This window comes from Dromiciops gliroides, chromosome 2 (genome assembly GCF_019393635.1).
Source record: "Dromiciops gliroides isolate mDroGli1 chromosome 2, mDroGli1.pri, whole genome shotgun sequence".
NCBI lineage: Eukaryota > Metazoa > Chordata > Mammalia > Microbiotheria > Microbiotheriidae > Dromiciops > Dromiciops gliroides.
In genome coordinates, this window is record NC_057862.1 from 99,785,723 (window position 1) to 99,810,063 (window position 24,341).

General features: G+C 40.2%; 1 protein-coding gene across 37 annotated transcripts in view; it reads right to left on the reverse strand.

Moving 5' to 3' along the window:
* Positions 1-24,341, reverse strand: part of TCF7L2 (transcription factor 7 like 2) — a 241,203-nt gene that overhangs the window by 126,261 nt on the left and 90,601 nt on the right. For all 37 annotated transcript variants that reach the window (XR_006354855.1, XR_006354854.1, XR_006354851.1 and 34 more), the window contains one exon: positions 19,694-19,795. Coding sequence is in view for 26 of the 37 variants with exons in the window: in XM_043985151.1 (XP_043841086.1) it covers positions 19,694-19,795 (102 nt within the window). In the remaining 11 variants the exon portion in view is untranslated. The remainder of the gene's footprint in view (positions 1-19,693; positions 19,796-24,341) is intronic.

Below are 24,341 nucleotides of genomic sequence, written 5' to 3' on the forward strand. Positions count from 1 at the left end.
CTCAGGGAGGTAATCTGATCTGTTCACTCCTTAGACTATCTCAGGTCAAAGTCACTCACAATGGTTAAAACTGTCCCACTTACAAAATGAGATTAGCAGCCAGCCCTTGTCTCATGCAAGTCACTGAGTGAACACAAGCATTTACAGAACACCCAAAGTACTCAGACTACATTGGGATGCTCAGCTTTGTTATATGGATTTCATTTGAAGACCAAATAAAAAAGCAAAATAACCCTTAAATACCAAGCTCTCTACAAGACAATTTTCTCTATATAAACTTTTATTGATAAATTTTAATTAGTAATTTTTTTCCTGCTTAGCCAAAGTATGTGCCTGGTTTAAAGTTATGCATTTGGCATAACTTTTAAATTTCTGAGTTTTTATTTTTGTTTTGTTTTAATTTTTGCAGGGCAATGAGGGTTAAGTGACTTGCCCAGGGTCACACAGCTAGTAAGTGTCAAGTGTCTGAGGCCGGATTTGAACTCAGGTCCTTCTGAATCCAGGGCCAGTGCTTTAGCCACTGCGCCACCTAGCTGCCCCCAAATTTCTGAGTTTTTAAATCTCTAATTTACTTGTCTCTGGAAAGGCTCCACAATCATTCTCTTAAAGAGCGTTGCATCTACCATTGCAACTAAAGAAGATGAATACAAATAATATGACCCAGTTTTGTGTAAAGACAAACTGGAACTTGAGGAAAATGGTGGATAAGTCAAAGGGGCTTCCCTTCTCTGTGCCTCAGTTTCCTCATCTGTAAAATGAGATGGTTTCAGACTAAGTGGCCTATAAGTTTCTTTCTACTGTAGAGTCTATGTTTCCATAATTTTGCTTCTCATTTTAAGCAAAACTGATTATTCTAAAGCCTGCATTGAAGAAAAAGATAAATTAGGAGGTATTATTTGAACTGCAAAAAGAATGTTCACTTTTTTCAAAATATTCACAATAAGATTCTTTCAAGTTATCTGCTCCCACAGCATACCTAAAGGAAGCATCAGGGTGGTTGGAGAAAGAGCACAAGATTCGGAGTAGAGGAGAGACTTACTATCAGATTCCAGTCTCTCCTTCACTACCTGTAAGACTTGGCCTAAATCTCTTCCCCTCCCCGGGGCTGTTTCCTTATCAGTAAAATAAAGGGTCTGTAGACAAGATAATCTCTGGAGTTCCAAATCCAGTTCTTTATCTGTGATCCTATGATGAAAGAGGATTCCATTTTAAATATGTGTGTATCACACATACACACACATTATACACAATTTGTAGGAACTTACATACTACAAGAAGTAAAGCCTACCTCTTTCATTGAGAATGAGAACATAGGATTTTAGAGAGCTGGAAGGAATAGGAGGTATCCATCTTATCCAACCCACATTTTACAGATCAGGAAACTGAGGCCTAGAGAAATTAAGAAAATCGCCCGAACTCCCACAGGTATCAGAGTCCAGTTTCAAAGTCAGGTCCCCCAACTCGGAATAAAGTGATCTATATTAAACCTGGTCTTAACAAAAACTTGAATATCATTTCGTTGACTTTGCCTTGATAGAATACCAAGAGCACTAACACTAAGACCCAGAAAATATATAAATGTCACATTACCTGAGCAGCAATTAAGTATAAGGGAAAGGATACCCAGATGGAAATCTTGTATGAACTATGCCATTCTACTTTATAGCTATGTCATCTTGGACAAGGAACTTAAACTCTCTGGGACTCACTTATTTCAAATGTGAAATGAGGATAGAAAAAGGTAAAGTGACCAGCTTGGAGGAAATCCTCAAAGGTATTCCCTCTTTCTGACATTCTGTGGTTCTACTTGTAAATAAAAAACAATATCTGACTCCAAATTCATGGCAATCAAGGTCCCTAATTGAACACTGTAAAAGGCTTCCAAGGGATCTTGAAAAATCATTATCTTGGCTGTGGCTTCCTCTCTCAGTTTTGCAGATTCAACACGTTCAGAGGAAGTTCTGACTAATATCCAGACCAAGGGGTTCTTATCCAGTCTGAACCTATGACCAGATTCCTGATGTTCACACATGAATAATGTTCTGTGGCCTGAACTAAAAACACCTGAAACAGGAGCTCTCTCCTTCAAGCACTCAAGGTCCTTCCTTGCCTTCTTCAAAAGTCCTTGCACGCATTGTCCTCCACACAATCTGTCAGTGCCTAGTGCTTTGCCAATCGTGCTCACACCCAATGTATAATCTTATTGCCACTCAGAGGGAGTGTGTACTTTTCAATTGTGTCTTCATACTTAACAATGAGGGTTTTTTGGCATGGAGACTCAGTTATGTGATTCACTAAGGCCAACAATCAAAGGCCAGGAACAGCAGCCAACCTGGACCCAGAGAGCCACCTCGACTTGTATCATTTCACAGCTAGTAGAGCCCCTTTGAGATTCTCCAGTAAAAACCTTTCACTTAATGATTGAGGAAACTGAGACCCAAGGACAGAATGACTTGTACAAGTTCACAAACTGAATTATAGAGAAAACTAGATTAGAATCCAGGTCTTCTGAAATTAATTTCTATTATTTTGTATAGATTTTCCCATAGACTTATTTATGTTTGTTTCATGCCCCTTTCCCAGAATCAGTAGAATATAAGATACAAATTAATTTGTCTTTCTTTTCCCCCTTATATCTCTACTATTTACCTGATTATTTTTTAACCAAATCAATGAATTCATTGGTATTCAGCACTTCCAGTGTGGAAACTCCTTGTCCCAATGCAGATGTATAACTTACCAACTTAGAGAAGATGAGGGGTTTAAATTAAATTGCCCAGGTCACACAGTCAGTAACTGTCAGGAGTGGGACTTGAATTCAGGTCTTCCTGACATATAGGGTGTGTGTGTGGGGGTGTGTGTGTATGTGTGTGTGTGTGTGTGTGTGTATGTGTGTGTGTATGTGTGTGTTGAATTGAAATGATGAATTTTTACTTTCTACTCCAGTGCTACCCTATTCTACCTTCTCACAAGAGTAAAGCCACATTCCATAGCACCTTATTTCCTTATATTACACCCTTACCTCTACCTACATATAAAGACTGTAAAAGAGCATCAGAACTGATACAATCCAGTCAAATGATAGGACCAACTGACCAGCTAGAATAATTTCCCTTGTGGGTATGGAAGGTAGGAGATGGAGAAAGGGAAGCTATAGTAAAATTGGGTTTGCAGGACTTGCCAAAAATATGACTGTGTATACACTGCAAATATTTACCCAAGTGATCAACACAAAGTGAGACGAATCTGCATTTCATAACCTGGCACACACGCCACGTTCTGCAGGCCACGTCAACAAGAAAACATGGAGACAACTTGGCAGTGGGCACTATCAAACTACAGAGGAGTAAATAAAGCTTTCTAAGAGACCACAGCTTCCTGCTCCAAACTTTTGCTTCCTCAGGCAAATCTCCATTCTCAGCTCTTAACAAAACAATCCTTCTTTCCTTTACCTCTTAGAAATGTTTGTCCACAACATGGGGAGAAGCAAAGGGAAACAGAAGAGAAGTTTTAGAATACAGCTGCAAACACCATCAACTCCTGCAAGTGAGCCCTGGAAGCTAGTGCCTCACCTAGAAGAGGCTTTTAGAAACTCACTGCCATCATCTGAACTCAGGGTGCAGTGATGAGACCTTCACAAGAAGAGAGAAGGTAAAGATAGCAAATTACGAATTGAGACTTCAGCACACAAAGGATGGGCAGAGACAGATGCTTATCAAGCATGCTGATGATTCTGAGCCCACAAGTTTGTAAACTGGTTGGAGTAACAGGGCCTTTGCCTTAGAGAAAGAAAAAAGGAACTCACAGGGCTTGGAGCAGATAGTAAAATTTAGTGACATATAAAACAAATAGTACTAAGTCAAAATCTAGACCCATTCTTAGCCAACAATCCATGTTAAGTCTGACTAAAATGACTACCTGATAAATATTAGGGCAGTGAATTTAGACATGGACGTCCTAGAGGTGCTGAGGATGCTTCCTCTAACATGGTCTTTGCTCAAGTCTTGATAAATCAAGAGTAACACATTTTTGACCTGTAGGTGGCAACACTTGTAGCATCCTTTTTCTCGTTTGGTCTTTAATTGTAAATGGCGACAGATGTAACACTAAAGAGTTGGAGATGAGAGTGTGATCTATCGGAGATAGGAAAGGAAGGCACACCAAAAACTATACACATACAGCAACTGGATAAATTCAAAAGAACACCCATAATTGCATGGGCACACACATCCCTAAAGCTCCATTCCACAGGCAAAACAGACCAATGGAACACTGGAAAGGTGTACAGAACCTGGACTGAAAGGAGCAACCTTAGAACACTGAAAGGAAGAGCTAAGCACTCTCAAGGTTTCTTATTAAAAAAAACAATTTTTAAATGGAGGAATCAGTCCAATAGTGAGTGAATGGGTGGGGGAGTGAATGAATGGATGGATGGATGGATGGATGGATGGATGGATGGATGGATGGATGGATGGATGGATGGATGGATGGATGGATGGATGAAACAAAGAAACGAAGAATATGTATTAAGTGCTTTATGTCAAGCACTGTGCTAAATCCTGGGAATACAAACAGAATCTGATCCTAAGGAACTCCAACTTCAATTAGGAGAAAGAATACCCATAACGGAGTTGGTTTCTAGATGTCAAGACCTAAGGGACCTTTAGGGATGCTTTGGTAGGTCATACACAATGAGGTGTGAGGGTAGAAGTAGGGAGAAGATAATCTGGAAAGTATAGGGGCAACACCGACAGTAAGACATAAAGGGTTTTAGGACAAAATAGTGGCAGAAAATATAGTACATCCTGGTGGTCCTTTATATCACTGGAAGGATTGTAGTTGGTTACTCCCAACTCATCCAAGTAATGGTTGTAACCACATTTCTTGGGGGTGAGGAATAAGGAGAAAAGGCATCCCCCATCCCTGGCATTTCCTGCCCAGCTATCCCATGGGGACTGAGAAACTGAGGAATTTGAGAAGGGACTAAGGGGAAGGGAACTAACTGGTAGTTCTACCAAGGTCCTGTCCTCCCTTCTTAAGTATTTCTCAATTTAACCTCATCAACCACCCATTTTCTTAAAAATGAGATAAATTAATCCATATTAGAAATAACATAGGGACAGCCAGGTGGCACAGTGGATAAAGCACCAGCCCTTGATTCAGGAGAACTTGAGTTGAAATCCTGCCTCAGACACTTGACACTTACTAGCTGTGTGACCCTGGGCAAGTCACTTAATCCTCATTGCCCCACCCCCACCCCCACCCCCACCCCCCCCCAAAAAAAAAGAAAGAAAGAAAAGAAAAGAAATAACATGGTAGAAAGGGCATTGACTTAGAACACAGAAGACTTAAGTAGCTGTTATCAGTGTGGGCAAGCCACAAGCCAGGTCTTATTTTTTTCATCTATAAAATGGGGATGCCTCAATTGTCCCCTCTGTTCCAGAGGGTCTTTGTGAGGATCAAATGAGATCATGGGTAAAGCAGACAATATCCTTAAGACCTAAATTCAAATTCAGTCTTCCTGAGCTGCTTAATAAATTCCTTCATTCCCTCCCTCCTTTTTTTTCTCTCCATTCTTCCTTCTTTCCTTCCGTACTACATCCAGAAAGAGATTCTTGGGTAGGCTGGAATTTTTAAGCAAAAGAGTGACATCATGTTTCCACATTTTAATGCTAAAAGAACATTAGACAGTCTCATCTTAATTATATTCAGTGTGGACCTCAGAAGCCTAGCATAATCTCAAAGCATGCTCCATCTCCCTGCAGACTCTTCAGTCAGTACACACTATTTACATGTGTATCTGACACTCAAGTTAGCACATGCAAGGTCCCCTCCCTCTCATCTACTCACATTTTCCCTTCTTCATTTCCTACAAGCTGCTTTTACTCAGCCCCAGTTCCACATTGCATAAAAGCCTCTTTTATTTTGTTGAGGGAGATGGAGATAGCTCATTAACATCAGACACCTGGGTGGGGTGGAGTGGGGCCAGAGGTGGAGGTGGAGGTGGAGGTGGAGGTGGAGGTGGAGGTGGAGGTGGAGGTGGGAGGGCGGGTGGGATGAACTGAATGGGAAAAGGCAAGAAAGGAAGAGAAAGGGCAGCACAGAACCCTTTAAAATGGCACCTTTAGTTGTCACAATCAAACTGATGCACTTGGAGTCTTGACTAAAATATTCCTGAACTTTGTCACTATAACTAAGAATTTTCCAACACTCCCTCCTTTATAAGGCTTGGCTACAAGAGGTACTATGTCTTTCCAAATTTTGTTTCTGAGTTTCTATTGTATTATCCCAAAGGAGGCTTTCCCAGGATACAATTCGGACTCTTTTTTTCTTCAATCCCAGTATGGCTGTTTCCCTTCTCTCCCTCCCCAAGGGCCCATGGGCCTCTTCCCTCTCCTATGCTAAGCTTTTTTTGCCCCTTGGTTTTATTTTAAACCTCCACCCATCTAAGTTGGCTTCTGGCTTCCAGTGCAAAAAAGCCTATAAAACGGCTCTCTCTCAGAATCCTGCACGGGTGCCCTCCTAAGGCTGGCTCAACTTCAGAAGCAGGAGAAACAAGAAATGGCCTGGCTTTTTGTCACCACAGCAATGTGAGAGGTCCCCAGGGGCCGAAAAACACACTGGTCCCAAGGCCTGCCACTACTGTTGGATTTCCTTCCTTCCTTCCTTGGTAATTTTAAGTTCTTGCTGTTTTCTTCACCATCAGCACCTGGGCAACCAAGCAAGAATGATCTGAGAGAGAAAACAGATTTCAGTGCCCTCAAAACCAGGAGGAGAAGATCTTTGCCCTACCCAGCTAGAAAGCCAGATGACTCTGCTGATTCCTAACTCATTAAGTCTTCTGTGATTTACTTCATCCCTGCCTAGGTTGACCTGCCATGACAGCTTTGGCAGCAAAAGGGGTTTGCATCATGGCATTCCTGATCCTTAAAAGTTTTACTGCTGGGGCAGCTAGATGGCGCATTGGATAGAGCATTGGCCCTGGAGTCAGGAAGACCTGGGTTCAGGTCCGACCTCAGACACTTGACACTTGCTGGCTGTGTGACCCTGGGCAAGTCGCTTGACCCCAATTGCCTCACCAAAAAAAAAGAAAAAGAAAAAGAAAAGAAAAGAAAAAAAAAAACCCTAAAAAAAAAAGTTTTACTGCTGTATCATTGGGCTACTACTGGACTGCAAGTTTGTGAGGGGAGAACAGATCTGCCTTTTTACAATCTAATGGCACTTAGAATTTTGCAGAGGTATAACTAACCTAGGGCAAGTGGCACTTTGCCCCAGAGCACCAACATGGAGAGGCTGTGAAGGATAAACAGCCTTCTTCCCTGAGCGGATGTTTCCATTAGGTGAGGGAAGGGCTTTGCTTCCTCCTTATCTTGTCTGCCACCCCTTCACTTTGTCTTGCTGTTGTCTATTGACACAAGCCACTACACATAGCTGCCTACCACCCCACAGTCCACTCATCATGACTGCTCTGTTGCAAAGCCCAACTTCTACCCAACATGGGGAGAGGAATGGGAAGGTACAGAGGAACACTCTCAGGACATACACAACTGAATCTGTCCAGGCACAATATTCCTACTTCCAGCTGTTTTTGGTCCTGTATGGTAACAGAAAAGATGACTTACACGATTTCCCAATCGAAAGGCATAACTGAGGTAAGCTCAGTTGACAGAACCAAGCCCCAGTCCATTCTTCGATGATCACTGGATCCAATGCTACTAATGTCCTAAGCTACCAAGGATCCTGCCATACTTGTGGCTGGAGTTATTCACATCCTGCCTCACTGACTTTAATAATTAAGAAAGGAAGTCACAGTTCCCCCTAAATGCCTAGGATCAAGCACAGAGATGGGTAAGGGCCCAGAAGGTGGAACAGTGAAACTTGATAGGCTGACATAGAAATAATTCACAGCTCCACTCAGCTATCTTTTTCTTTCTTTCTTTCTTTTTTTCCCCAGGGCAATGAGGTAACATTAAGTGACTTGCCTAGGGTCACACAGCTAGTAAGTGTCAAGTGTCTGAGGCCGAATTTGAACTCAGGTCCTCCTGAATCCAGGACTGGTGCTTTATCCACTGCGCCACCTAGCTGCCCCTTTTGCAATAAACATATGTATATTTCAGGCGCTGCTCTCTGCTTAGCTATTGTAACATCCCATGGACAATCGCCTAACTTCAGACTTCTATAAAATGGACGTGCATGTTACACACACAGAACCAAACACACACACACACACACACACACACACACACACACACACACACACAGAGAGACACACACAGAGACATACACACATAGAATCGATCAGTGTAACAAGAAGAAGAGGAACTAAAGCATGATCTTAGAACCTTTGGCAAGTCCATTCGGTCCCTGATACCATAAAAGAAATACAAGTGTCACAAAATATAGCCACACATCAATGGGTTGTTGTCCCCCTCCCATTAAAATCAGCCACTCTTTGCATATTTCAGCTCTCCAAGTCTCCCCATTAGTAATAGAGGTTGCCTTAGAATGGAAATTCACAGGAGCTCTACTAGATCAATGAAATTATTATGGCCCAACACAATCCACTGAGAAATGGAACTTAAGTCCAAGTCATCAAATCAGTGGCAAAGCACACCATAAAAGCAACCACCTCAAAGAATAGAGGTTGTTAAACAGGGAGAAAAAGCAAGCTACAGAAAGACTAGTTTGTTGTGGAGTGGTGGATTTGGAGTCAGGATTTGAATTTTGCCTCTGCCACTCGTTTCCTGGCATGACCTTAGGGGAATCCTTTAACCTTTTTTTGCCTCAGTTTCTTCATCTGTAAAAAGTAAGAGGTGAACTAGATGAACTCTGCAGAGCAAAATCTATGATCAATCCTGTGACCCTATTTTGAAGCTGCTGCTGATTCTGAATAACACTGGGAAACTTAATGTAAATAAGAAACATTAAATTAAAATGAACCTCATTTCCATACCAAGAATGGGCTTTCGGCTCAAACCAAATATTTATTGACTATTTACCATACAGAAAGGGGTAGGGGAGTTTAGAATAAGGTAGGAGGGAAATATAGAAGAAACATAATATAAAGTCCCTACCCTCAATGGGCTTACTTGGGAGAAAAGATACACAGACATAAACTTTAAGAGCACAAACTAGCAGGCAGTGAGTGGCAAATGAGGATTTTATTACTGGAAGAATCAGAATCACAACCCGAATCATGAAAACAAATCTACTTCCAAGTACACTTATATCAGCTTAGTTTCAGTTCCCCCTTTTTAAATCTCATTATCAATGGTGTGCTAATCTTTTGGATTTAGCCTTCTAAGGTTTGGTAATTCTGTACCTGTTCTAAGCTGGGAAAAATAGAGGCAATGAGTAAGAGTGGGCTGAAGGCAACCTTTCAAGACAATAGGTAATGCCCATTTAGAAAATATCAATGCTAGAAGAGAACTTGGAGGGCATCTCCAAGTGGTTCCCAACATTTTTGAGGAGGAAGATACCTTTTTAAACGTCAAAAAAATTTAAGACCCGCCCCCAACACATACTAGATAGTAGTTGTATGATTAACATTCATTGACCAAGAAAATACATAATGACAAAATGCTATTAGGAATTCAAATGCTTTTTTAAAAATTGGAACTTTAGAAATCACAATGTAGTAGCTACAGTACTGAACAGAAGTGTGTGTGTATGTGTGTGTGTAAGAGAGAGAGACAGAGACACAGACACAGAGAGAGAGATTGAGATTATTTATTCAGCCTATAGAAGGTATGTTTGCTTGGCTGGGGGGGGGGGGGTGTCCAAAACTGTGATTTTATCAATGTAAAGAATTTCCAGTATGGAAACTCCTTCCACCAGTGAAGATCAGTATCCTGTCTGTAACTTAAAATCTCAAAGAGTTAACATGAGAAACTGAGAGGTTTTGTTAGTAGGTGATCCAAGGTCAACCCTCTATCTAATGCTTCAGGCTGCTGCCATCTTTTAAAATAGCAAAAATTATGTTCCAAGGCTAAGAGAATGAGCAGATGTGCTATAGACTTTACTTATATAAAAGATTACAATGTGTTAGAAAGTGTGCATATATAACACAAAAATCACAACTACTACCAATTGTATTGGTCTCCCCTAAAACTAAAATGCTAATTTAATAGAGGGCATTTGACCATAATTTTATTTGTCTTCTTAGGATTTCAGAGGAGTTTGTGGGAGATGATTTAAATAGCCCTACTTTTCTTAAAAATAAAACTGTTTGGGGTCAGCTAGGTGGCACAGTGGATAAAGCACCGGCCCTGGATTCAGGAGGACCTGAGTTCAAATATGGCTTCAGACACTTGACACTTACTAGCTGTGTGACCCTGGGCAAGTCACTTAACCCTCATTGCCCTGAAAAAAAAAAAGAAAAGAAAAGAAAAAGAAAACTGGGAGCAGCTAGGTAGCATAGTGGATAAAGCACTGGCCCTGGATTCAGGAGGACCTGAGTTCAAATACAGCCTCAGACACTTGACACTTACTAGCTATGTGACTCTGGGCAAGTCATTTAACCCTCATTGCCCCACAAAATAAATAAATAGATAAATGAAAAAAAGAAAACTGTTTAGACCAATTCTGAACTGATGCCATAAGCGATGATGATGATGGTGGTGGTGGTGGTAGTGGTGGTGGTGATAAACTTCCACTGACCTAAGAACTACATTAAAAAAAAATCAGGCCACTCTTTTAAAGTATAGCTGTTTAACAAGTTAAATATTATCTAAATATTTCAAGTTCCCACCAAATATGTCAGTTATGAAGGCTTCAGAGTAGACCTCTTGAATTTAGTCCTCATTTATCTTCATGGCTATAGGTGCAAAAAGACATGCACTCAAAGGAAAGTGTATGTGAGTGAGCAAGTGAGTGAGCAAGAGTGTATGTATATGAAAAATCTTTTTTGGGTACTATTTCAAAAAGCCACCTTATTCACCTGTCTTAGGTCACTACCGAGCCTGGTAAGTGAAATCTAAATGAAGACTGCTAAGAAAAAAAATGTTTAAACAAATCAGACACTACCTCTGTGTGTGTGGCTCTGAAACTTTATTTTCTTCACTTATATAGCCCCACTTAAGTGAGCCGAGTACCAAAGAAATTAGAGATGAAGGAGACCCTCCATAAGAAAGGTTCTTAACCTGGGGTCCACGAAAAAAAAAAAAAAGTTGAACAGTATTTTGATAATTCTGTTTCATTGTAATTTATATCCTTTGCAAAACCATATATCTTATTTTATGTATTTGAAAACATTTTTCTGAAAAGGGATCCATACATTTCACCAGCCTATCAGAGAGCTCCATGATGCAAAAAAAAAGCTTAAGAATTTCTGCTCTGTAGTTATAAGATAATTGGCAAAGATAATAGCAGGATAGTTTTTCATCCCAGTCAACATCACAATGTTCATCAAACTGTAGCTACCTAACAGATGATGATTGGACTTTATTTAAATGCCAACAGAACAGTGACCAGTCATGATTTCAGAGGACTGCAAGGGAAACATTCCTTATCACTTCTCAAGGCAGGTGGCAGAATATAGGTGTGGGATGAAACATACATTTTTTTTTCAGATATGGCCAATGCATTGATTAATTTTACTTGGCTAGACATATTTCTTATATGTATGATCTATACCTATGGGTGTAAAGGAGTGATAGTAATATCAATATACAAAAAAATAATCAATTTTAAAATTGATGCTAATTGCTTTGAGAGAACTGCTTCCACTCCAAAAGGAAACAGCCCCATCTTAACGTCAACACTAAACAAATTCAACAAAGATCTTGGGAGCCTGTTTTATGAAGTGTTGATCTAATCCTGTAGCTAGTAGAGCACTATAGTGATTTATGGTAGACTAAATCTCTGTCTAAATTTTAACAAGCATCTCCACCCTCTATCCCAACGAATCCTGGTGCATGAAGAAAAGTTAGTGTGGTAACTGAACCCAGGATCCTGAGTTAGCAAGGGTTACTAGATCTTTACTGAACAAGAAGCCAAAGATAAATGACAGACACCAAAATGCCATTTTTCCACCCTGAGGGGGAAAAAAAGATATTTTGGACCCGCCCAAAATCAGAGAAGAAAGATGGTCCTGTGACTGAATGACACTTCCCCAAATATTTCCAAACCTAACAACCACCTCTCTCTCCAATCTCTGATTCTTGGAGACTATATGCCATATAATTTATCACTTAATTATAGGCTTTTGTTTTCATTCAATAATAGCTTTGTGTGTTAGTCTTGTCAGCCCGACCAAACTGTATACTTCTCAGTGGGCAGAATCCTAACATGCACACCACAATGCCCAATACAATGTTTCAGACATAGAAAGCATTCAGACAAATAACCAGGTCATATCTCCATCTGTCTTGCCCTGGCTGATTAACCCTCTCCCCACTTGGACCAGGATCCCACTCCAGAATCCATTTCCTGAGGTCCCAGGGGAAATAATCTCCTTGGCTTTTAGAATCTTAGGAGCTGGGCCAGTTCAACTAAGGGAATGCAAACTTGCCTAGCCCACAACATTTGGCCAGCCTTAAACTAAGCGATCCTTTACATCCCATCTACCTGTCTACTGAAATCATTTTTCAACCTGCCCTGCCTTCTCCTCAGTTTGACACAATAAATCACCATTTCTACCTAGATAAACTATTCGCTGTGGGCTGTGGTGACACTGCTCTCTCCTGGGTTTCCTACTACCTACCAGACCGTTCCTTCTCAGTCTCTATAGTTATATATCTAGGCCACATTTTACTAAACATGGGTGCGTGCCCAAGGCTGCATCCCTTGGGGACTTAACTTCTCTTCTCCTTTTATAGTGGCTTACTTAGCGATCTCATCAGAAGATGCTACAATAAACAGATGATTGCACTGTATCTATCTTGTATGTATCTTGTTATTTACATGTTATCACACACACACACACACCACTAGAATGAAAGATTCTTGGGACCATGGCCCGTGTTTTGCCTGTCTTTGGATATCAAATACACTGCAACATGCCTGACCCAAATAAGGCCTTGATAAATACTTAGTGAGCTGACTGAAACCATTCCTAGAGAAGTATTGTCTCCCTCTATGAGAATGCTAACTGCTTGAGGTCAGAGTCCACGTCACTTCTGATATTCGTATAGATGGCATTTAACACAAGACCAGGCACATGGTCGGTGATTAACAAATGATATTTCTTTCATTCATTCCTTACAAAACCATGAATGGTTATGAATCTGGATCACAGTCAAAATATAAACAAAAGAGTTTGTACCACAAAGATTTTTTTCCCCCAATAGCATCTCTGGCCAAAGGAGGTCATGACCCCTGAAAGGAGGTCCCAGAAGACTCTACAATAGAATAATGGCTGCATCGGCCAAAAAACAAAGGGGAAGGGGGGGGGGAACCTCTCAAAGTGGTTTTGCTTCTTTTCTGTCATACTGTATGTCTACTATAATCTCAAATTCATAAATTTGGAGCTAGAAGGGACCTGAGAAGCCATCTGGTCCAACTTCTGCATTCTTTAGAAAAGGGCATTAAGGCCGGTGATTTGCCCAATGCCACACTAGTATCAGAAGTAAGGAGATTGCAGTTTTGACTCTAAATTATAAGTCACTGCTTCCTTTCCCAATCCAGTAATAAAAATAATCAGGCATGTTTTCCCCTCTGCATACTGCAAAAAGATCCATACCTCAAGTGCAAGCCTTGACTGAAGTTTTCCCCATCATGTCACATTTTGTGAGAGTTTTCTTCTTTCCTTCAGCATTTAAACAAAATGGGGGGAAAAAAACGCCCTGCTACCACAACCTAGCATCCTTTGTTCTCCAGGACTCAGCCTGCTTTCTTATCCCACACCTCTCTGCTCATTACTCAGAAGAACAAGCCGCACTTGAAATCTACCCCAAGGTAAAAATCCACATCAACTTCAAAAGTCAACCCCGAAGAAATTGTAGGAATTTGGGAAGCCTTTTGCCGTTCTGTAAAAGATATACTATGCCAAAATACCACCATTTGGGGTACAGCATCTCTTTTTGCTAGGTACAAAGGAAGTTAAATGAAAGTCTTTGTATAGCAAAGATACCAGAGGTAGCAACCAGGGAAAGCCTTCTAACCCATGAGCTCACCCAATCAGCTAAAGTAGTTTCAACTGAGCATACTTGTCTCAGAAGACTACAACTCAGTATGATTCCACCTCTTTTGCAGTTATTTTGAAATGGGAAAAATCTAGTCAAGAAATAGGGAAAAAACCCACCACATGGTCATGGAGAAGTTTTGAATAAGCAAAAAACACCTGCAGCCCCCAGCAAAAGACTCAGTGACTTGGAGAAGAAAGGGGATAGAGATTGGATTATTTCCTAACTATGAATATTGGTCTAATCCAGGACATTTGAAAAATGAGAGAAAAAGAAAAGAACCAAATTTGTATAAATTCCCCTTTGCTTTTGGCTAGTTGCTGAAGACAGCATCCCTTGGGAATAATTCCCTTTCACTTCTGAACACTGATTAGCAGCAGCTGGATTATATATAACAAACAGGATGCGCGATGTCAGTTACAGGAACTAAAATGTGTGGGGTTGTGGTTTTTTTTAAATTAATATCTTATCTGTAACCTCAAACTCTACCTGTTATGCACATTTACTGAATGCATGATATTACAAAAAGTTAGATTAAATCTCACAGGGTATGAACAACGTACCACATGAACTAAATCTTACTGAAGGACTGATAATCAAATAAAAATATCCTGCCAAAATTCCTCCACTTTTTTATGCCTGACCCTCTAATTACTACTATCCTAGCCTAAATTTATTAATTTACTAAATTTACAGGAAAATACCTATTTTTCCTATGTATCTGTATCTATCAATATCCTCACTAATCATAATCTCTGCTCTGATATTAAATCAAAAATTAAAAAATAATTTGGCCAAAATACTAGCATTTATCTTAAACCTCAGAGAAATTAGGGAGTGATCTTCAGTTATTTATTTGGAAATACTTTTTATGAAAGATTAAGACATGACATTTTTTAAAAGGAAAAACAAGACAACACAACGGTGGAATGAATGTTGGATTATAGCTGAAGCCCAATTTTGGAACATTTCAGAGTTAGTTGGCTAATTTTAACACTGCTAGGTGAGGTTCATGTAAAATCTTACAGAGATCCAAATGTCATTGACTCTAATTCGGACTTAGAATATAATGTTCAACACTGATATTATATATAACTTTGCATGCCCACAGTACACATGTGCACTAAATACTTAAGCACATCTGTGACCCAACACAAATTTGGCCAGGGTGAACATTCCTTAATGCCCACTGAAAAAGCTTAATCATGTTTTTTGCAATTCAAATTGGCATAGATTCTCACTGACCCAACTAGCAGCAAAACAGGTTAAGGGTGAGGAGTATGAAGCATAAAACAGAAGAAACTCCACACATCTCAATTCAGCTGCCTTCTACAATCCTCTCACCTGATTTCCTCCCCTGTCACTACCACCACCTTCATCAGAATGTCACCATTCATATGTTCTTTATGGAATATATTGCTCAAAAAATATACAATTAATGACCAAATTCACCCAGAATAAAGCATGTAATTTAGCTAAAACACAAGTGTTAAGCGTTAAACTTTAGTTCATCTTTACTAAACATACTGTATATCTCTCTCTTGCCCCACCCAACTCCTTCCTTCTCTCTTTCCACCACCTCCACAAAGCAGCATTCCCATTGTCCCCCTAAGAAGACTGTAAGGATCACAAAAGATCATATTACAACTCCCAGCTGGGGCTCCTTGGATGAGGGTCTCCATCACTGAGGTACTACATGCTTCAAAGTGGTTGCTATGGTAAACAACATGCTTTTCACTGAACGAGAGGAAAATGGTCCTTAAGACACTCCTATTGCCTGCCCAGCCAAAACCCACACTGAAGCTGACTCAGGCTTCCTGGAAAAATATTCTGCCATCTCCTCCAGTCCCTGCCCCTGTACTGATCTTCAATTTCCAAATGTGAATATAAGATTCTTAGAACCTGGACAACCCTACTTGTGGTTGTTGGCTACAAGCCACCTTCCCAAGTTTACACACTCAATTCAAATTCAAAACCAGTGGAAGAAAGAGATCTGAAGACCACAGAAGGACACACCTCCACTGGGGTGTGCCCATCCCAGATCTCCTTCAAAGACATGGGGCAGCTTTGTACTCAAAGAAAGAAAGACCTCTAAGACTTCTAAAGACAATGCTCTTTTTTCTCCATAGCTAAATTTCCAACCAACCATTTCTGACCTAGTAGAAGAAGGCAATCTTAAGAGTGTGACCTATCTTAGAGAATTAAAAATCACAGCATCAGTTTCAGATCTGGATGGCAAGTTAGTGGCCATATATCCCAACTCCCTCACTCAGGAGACAACTATGGCCTGGAGAGGTTAGATAACTTGCTCAAGGTGACAGATAATGTAACAAAGCCAGGATTTGTGCCCAGGCCTCCCAGTTCCAAATCTAACATTCCTTCTACCACACCACACTCCATAAACATTGAAAAAAAGATTCTCCATTTCACTATTCAATTAAAATTGTTTTTCGGGGTTTTTTTTTGTTTTTTTTTGTTTTTTGGCGGGGCAATGGGGGTTAAGCGACTTGCCGAGGGTCACACAGCTAGTAAGTGTCAAGTGTCTGAGGCCGGATTTGAACTCAGGTACTCCTGAATCCAGAGCCAGTGCTTTACCCGCTGCACCACCTAGCTGCCCCTTTTGTTTTTGTTTTTTTGCATTCAATTAAAATTGAATCAAGCACTGACTAGACCAGGCAGAGAGAATTTTGTGGAAAGGAAACCGGGAGCAAGACATGTGGTTTCTAGTCCCAGCTCCATTAGTCCTGAATCCCTGATATGACAATTTAACTCTCTGAGAGACTCAGCTTTCTTATCAGTAAAATGAAGGTGTTGGACTAGTATAATGGAAAGAACACTGAATTTAGAGTCAGAATGTCTGAGTCCATGAGGTAAGTCATTTTTCTTCTCTGGTTCTCTGCCTCCTCACTTCTAAGACCAGGTGTTTGGACTATGAACAGGGGTTCTTAACCTGGGGTCCATGAACCTGTTTTTTATTTATTTTTAATATTTTTATAATTATACTTCAATATAATTGATTTCCTTAATAATCTTATGTATTCTCTCTCTCTTTTTTTATCCTGAGACGGAGTCCATGGGTTTCACCAAACTGTCAAAGGGGTCCATGACGCAAAAAAAAAAAAAAGTTATGAAACTCTCTTTCAGAGATATCTAAAGTCTCTTTCAACCATATCTTATGGCTCCACGACTTTATTATCGGGAGTCTGTGCTCTATATCCAACCAAATCAACCACTCCCCAAGATAAATTCTCAGTGTCTCACCTCCATTTGTTTGTTTGTTTGTTGAGAAGTCACACCTGTAAGGGAAGCCAACTCAAGGCTCACAAAATGGCAGTTACATTATCACCTTGATGATTTCACTGACAGGGCACAAAATTAAAGGTATGGGAACCGCAAACACAGACCAGTTTGTTTCTACTAGGATCATTGGCTCAAGGGCTAAAAGTTGGAAGGGATCTTAAGAGGCCATCCAGTCTCACCTTATCATCTGATGGAAGATAAAGGCCTAGATCTGCCTAGAAAGAAAATATATCCAAAAGAAGCTCAGGGTCGCTTCTTGTTCAGGCTCTGCTCCTGACTAACTGTGTGGCCTGGGATACATCACTTCCCTTTAATAGCCTTCAGATTTCTCATTTGTAAAGTGAAGGATCACAGGGTTTATGGTTGGAAAGGCCCTTAGAGATTATCTAGTCTTGCTCTCACCTCCTTTTACAGGGGGAAACGACAGCCTGGAGGAGTTACAAAGATCAGAATATAGCCAGAGTTTAAATCCAGATCCACTGATCCTAAATCTAGTTTTCTTTCCCCTCTATCCGGGAAAACTAGATTAAATTATTTCTAAGATCCTTTCCTCATCTAACATTCTAGAATTCCATGAAATGAAGGCACAGCAGTTCCATCTGGATGAACAAAAGAAACCATTTTTAAACAAAATTCCTAGCAAGGATTGCTCTGCTTCTCATTCTTTTCATGCCATGGAAATTGTCAACATTCAAAAAAAATTTTCAGTCATTATTATTATTATTATTATTATTATTATTATTATGGTTAACATTTTTTGGCACAGGGCAGCTAGGTGGCACAGTGGATAGAGCACTGTCCCTGGATTCAGGAGGACCTGAGTTCAAATCCAGCCTCAGACACTTAACACCTACTAGCTGTGTGACCCTAGGCAAGTCACTTAACCCCTATTACCTCACCCCCCAAAAAAATTTTTTTTGGCACAGCCTTATGTTTGATCTGTAGGAGAATGGAGAATCACATGCCCATAAGCGACGAAATCTCTAACTTAAAGTCTTACAGTGTTACCTGGAACTCTAAGAAATTAAGAGACCTGCCCATGGTCACACAGACAGTATGTGTCAGAAAGAGAACTTGACGCAAAAGCTAAGCCCTCATTCATTAGGTCAGGCTCTCTCTCACACACACGCCACCAACAACCAAAAAATGTTTTCAATAACTTGTTATTGTTGTTATTATTATTATTATATTGAGCTACATTCTATACCATTATTTAAGTTGTACAGACGAATGTTTCTCTGAATAAAATATATCCAAATGGCTATGGTTTGTATGAGAAGATATTCCCAAGATTTCAAATAAATATTAACCACACTGTTTTAAGACTGTCTTTTTTTTTAAGTGTATATATTAAATTTCATTTTTTAAAATTTAACATAATGTAGAGGCAAAATATACAAAGATAGCATTTTATGATCCTCAATAAAAAATACATGAATAGCTCCATGTTTTGCATAATTCTACCTGTCACAGATTAATTATAAAAATGTGTCATCCATTAATTATTTTTAAAATATAAAGTCCAACATGTGATAAAATATAGAGAAGGAAATATTCTAATAAGTCCAAGCTATCTTCTCAAGAGGTTAATTTACAAACTCTGCTTTCCATGTCTACAAACTCTTTAGTAAGAAAGTGCATTAAAAATATATGTGGACATAAGCCCTTCATAAATGTGGTCATTGCTTGGTGCTAAATGCAAGTTGTTTCTGACACCACATCTGCATACACCAAATATAGCATAAGCTCATTTAAATGAGTTTAGGTACAGCGGATTTTTTTTTCCAATGCTATATTAAAAAGATATTGCTACACTCAAAAACCTAAAAACACAGGACTTCCCCTTTGTGCTTCTGATTCCCTCCTCCCTCGCCTCTTACTTATCCAGAAATGGGAAGGGGGGGGGGGGGGATCACGAATCATGGAAGGGAAATCTGGCTTTTTATCATCTCCTTGATGTCATTCATAGCTCATGCCTGTGAGTGGCTTTCCATCCAGACTGGACCCAGAACAAATAAAAGTGGAAGAAAAATTCACAAAACTGGAAAGAATATATTTTTGGTATTGCTACTTCTTAGAAATATCACCAGCCAAGAGGACTTGACAGGTAATACTGCCTTCAAGAGAACTCGCCACCCTATGTCTCTCCTTGGCCTCCCCTCCACTTGTGAACCCCTCAAAAAACAGGACAAAATTATAACAATCCAGAACTCAACATCAAAATAGCTTTGCTCAGTAACAGCAACACTTGTCTTTGTGAGATTACTTACAACGATGTGTGCTGGAGATGGAGACCTTGCATCCTTGAGGGCTTGTCTACTCTGTAAGCTCCCTGCTTGAACATCAAGCAGTGGCCATTTCATCTGGAGATACTGGAAAGGGAAACAAAAATAGGGAAGAAAAACATAAGAGACGGTGAATGAGAGTGAGTGTGTGTGTAGGGGGGTGCATGCGCTTATGTGTAATGAAGAAGCAACATAAGAAGTTCCCATCTGTATGACTGTTGCTTAGCAAGCCCAAAGATAATACCAGCTTTAAAAGATTGATTTCACTTTTAATTAATATGACACAGAAACTTCAAAAGAATTTTATCCTGAATGATCCCATTAATATTATTCCAATCATAATGGGGGAAAGAGGAGATATGAGGAGGACAGACAGACAGACAGACAGACAGAGATAGAGAGCTGGAAGAGACCTCAGAAATCAAAATACCCTCTAATTTTGCATATGAAGAATCCCAAACCCAGAGAGTGTCATGTTGATTTGGCCATGGTCATTTGGAAGTAGAGCTGGGATTTGAACCCCAAATTGGACACTTTCCACTATACCACAGTACCTCAGGCAGTAATGTCTAAGGAAACCATCCATCCCAAATATCCTTTTTAAAGCAGATTTTTTAAAAAGAATTTTTATCCTCATTTTTAAACAAATATCCTTTATTTGAAAGAGAATAAGGTACAAGTGTGTAACTGTCCTTGATTTTAAAACTATGCATTAGGTGAGAATAAGAGATAACTCAGCTTCTAGCCTAATAAACTATGAAACAAATATATTTCTTGGTAACAAATATGTCTGCACACTAATCCTTTCCAAAGACCAGAGACATTTCTGAATATACACAATGAAGATACACACATGGTCCAAAGGCTTAAAATAAAGGGACCAATTAATTAAATCTTGTCCCCATCTTCTAGAATTAGAGAATTTATTCTTTCTTTGGCTATACAGGGCACTACCAGGAAACAGGGCTAATTGCTCCAGACTGAGTTTACCACTGAAAGGGCCCTTCAAGGTCATCTGAATGCAACCCCAATCATTTTACAGATGAGGGAACTGAGGTTCAGAGGTGATATGCTATCAAAATTCAGGTCTTCTGCCTACTGATAATGTACGCGTTCTACATCCCTCTGTTCCCCCCTTTCCTATTCACACAGTATTTCTTTAATTTACATGAGTTCAGGTTCAATTGCTTCTTGTCTGGAAGATTATTCTAGCCTTCTGACTTGTTTTATCATTTGCAGTTTCTTCTCTATCCAATGTATCCTACACAAGAGTAACCTTAGCCACCTTGAATCATAACCCACTGCTTAAAGGAAAATCCAAGCAAGGTACCTCCAAATGTTGGTTTGTGTCAGCCCCTACTGCTGGCATGCTCTCTTTGTATCTTCCTGAATCTTGCCCACTTCTGTTGAAATGTTATCCATCCTTTAGAGGTCCAGATCATGTAACATTTCTTCTTCCATAAAGCCTTCTCTGACCCTTCCCCCTTACCCTGAGGACAAATGTGATCTCTCCTTCCTTGGAACTAACAACAGCATATTGTCCCAGGCCTTCCTTGAGCACTTATTAAATTCTATTTCCTATGGAGATATATATATTTATTACACACACACACACACACACAAACATATGCCTTAATTCCACTATTAGATCATAAGTTTCATTAGAGCAAGGAGCAAGGGCCATGTCTTATTCATTTTTGTATCATCCATAGGACCGAATCCAAGACTAGAGCTATAACTAGGGCAAAGCAACCAGAAGACTAGTCCCAGGGCCACAACGTTGGGGCGCTAGGGGAGAAGGGCCATAGGAGACTAATATATTTCCTCCTATGGGTGTCCAAAGACTGCTGTTTCTCCTCTTACCTCATAGTTATCCATGACCTTGATCCCTTGGCCAGTCCTCTGCTACCAAGCTAAGGATTATCATCACTGTGGTGGTCTTCTCTAGGGAACCCACCACCTACCACCACAACTCCCAGACAGGCCAGACAAGGCAGAATCTACTGGGGACAAACTTTCCCCTCTCATGGCATGACTGCAACTGCAGTTACATCTTCATCATCTATGACAATGCTGCCCCCAGCATTTGCTCCCAAATAAAGGAATTCCTAGGCAGTTTTCTCCCTAGCACTCAGCATATATCAGGGAAATATATTAAATAAGTAAATTAACATAAAAACAAATATTTGTTGAATTAAAAGCTACAGGCATATTCATGTTAAAGGTTCCTAAAATACATGACCCTCAAAATGTATTTTTTAAAGCAGATTTCTAACTAAGCAGATTGAAGTCTTAAACTTTTAAAGTACTTATACTTCTTCTAGGTTGGTCACCTCCATCCCAGAGAAAGAAGGGACTTCTACAACATCCTAGAAGGGAAATGGGTACTTCTACACAGGGTGGAAGAAAGGAATAATCGGGACCTGAATGCCAAAAATTACATTTATGAGTCTGACACCATAGCATCAGTCTGATGCTCAGAAATATCTGGGGACCCATTTTCCCAATTCTGCCACTGACTACAGGTTGTGTCAGGGCCTCATTTTCTTCCTCTAAAATTGAAGAGGTTCAACCAGTTGATGTCTGACTTTCCTTCCAGCTCTAACATTCTGTGACTACTATGGGAGTTTGTTCAGCCTGCTGTGGGGAGACCATGCGCCTCTGACTTCTTCCCATTCTCACTCAGGGGGCACCAACCACATAAACACATGGGGCTACACTGGTCAAAACCACTCCACAAAGTCATTTCCTTGAGGCCTACCAAAATGGAAGCATGCCAATACTCACCTCTCCACCACAACTTTAAAAAACAAAAATGCCAAGACAAAGTCACATTGAACCTCAGCCCCTCCCTAAAAGCCAGCTCCTGTGGCATAGGCCAATGAATGGTTTTCTACCTCGAACACTGCATGAGCCAAATCTGCTTGTGTCCAGAGACTCATCCTTTAGATAAAGTATGGAACATCAGCTTTGTTTAAGGTCAGTCAACAAACATTTATATATTAAGCACCTACTATGTGCCAGGCCTCCCTCAAGGGCTCCTCTGCCCTATGAATTGTCATACCCATAATGCAATATTAATGTGAAGGCTTATAATTCTTACTTTACATAAAAGCTTCCTTGTGTGCCAGATCCAATCTCCACAGGCTACCTGCACCACATATTTTTACGAGCCTACATTTCAGCGCTGAGAGCCTACAATACACATAATTTTCAATTATGTTAGGGCAGAACAGGATCACTGCCTATATAACATTACTGGTTGGAGGAAATGAGACTCGGCCCCACTGCCGAGAGACAGCTAACTGAATCCAGATGGTGAAGAAAGGGTATACAGGCCTTCAGAGTTACCTTGGAGCCAACACCTCCTCTCCCTCCACTCCCACTCCCAACAACTCTAATAATGGCATGATATGACACATAATTGCAGGGCCCCCACAAATCAGTGAATGACACTGGAGACTGTAAAGCAAAAACTCTAGGGACAGTCTCATTGGCTGGAGACATGGTCGGCACTCTGACAAGGAAGTGGTTGTATATACGCACACATACACACCACGCCCCAAAAAGAAAAAGATGGATTTCACAGATTTTGTCTACTCCTGCAACAGGTCCTTATTAATAACAAGGAAAATGAAAATTCAGTACTACTGCAGCCAAGAGGAAAATCCTTTCCTTCCTTGTGATGCTAACTAGCAGGAAATTCTATTCTTTGGGGTCCTAAATACATCTTGAAGAAGGTGGTGCTTTGGATTTGAGAAGGGCTAGGAATACCTCTCACCAGATTTTTCCCAGAAGTTTAACACTCATTTTACATTCTAGAGGGGGAAAAAAATTCCCACCATCCCGCTATGAAAACACCACTGGCTCAAGCTCTCTTCCTCCTTAGCCACCTCAACGTGGAAATTATGAATTGCCTACAAAAACATTAAACTTTTCAGCAAACTGGAATCAAAAGGGGCTGTGGGAATTACGGCACTGAAAACCGATGAAATGGCCTCGACTCGGTTTTCATTTTTAAAAAATAAGGCCATCTTGGCTTAAGCATTTCAATCCCTTGTTTAATAATAATGTTCTGATCATGGATCATTAGGGTTTTTTCCAAAATAGTGTTTTATGATATGTCTTAGGGAGCTTAAGTTAAGCTTTAGGCCTCTCTCTGTGCAAAGACCCCAAACACAGGTTATGCCAATGTGCTTGAGAGGAATCAAAGCAGGTTTTAGAGCCTGTTAAATTGTCAGCACAGAGGAAAAGGTAAACATCCCCAAAGTACTCAAATTCCTCTCCCACCAGACCCCAACTCTCCCAAAAAAGGAAAAAGGACAAGTGCCATCTTTGTGTACGGGAATGCTCAAATCTCTTCAGAAACTGAGAAAGGAGCACTGTGCAGGATAAAGAATGAAGTACAATCAGAAGACCAGTTCAAATCTTGGCCCTGCTGATTCCTGCCTATGTGACCCTTGGCAAATCACTTAACCTATCTGTCCTTCAGTTCCTTTGCCTATGTAATGAGAGGGTAAGAATGAATAGCCTTTAAGGTCCCTTCCAACTTTAAATCTATGAATCAAAGAAAGTGAATGAATGAAGCATTTATTAAGTACCTACTATGTACAAAAGCACTGAGATAGGAACC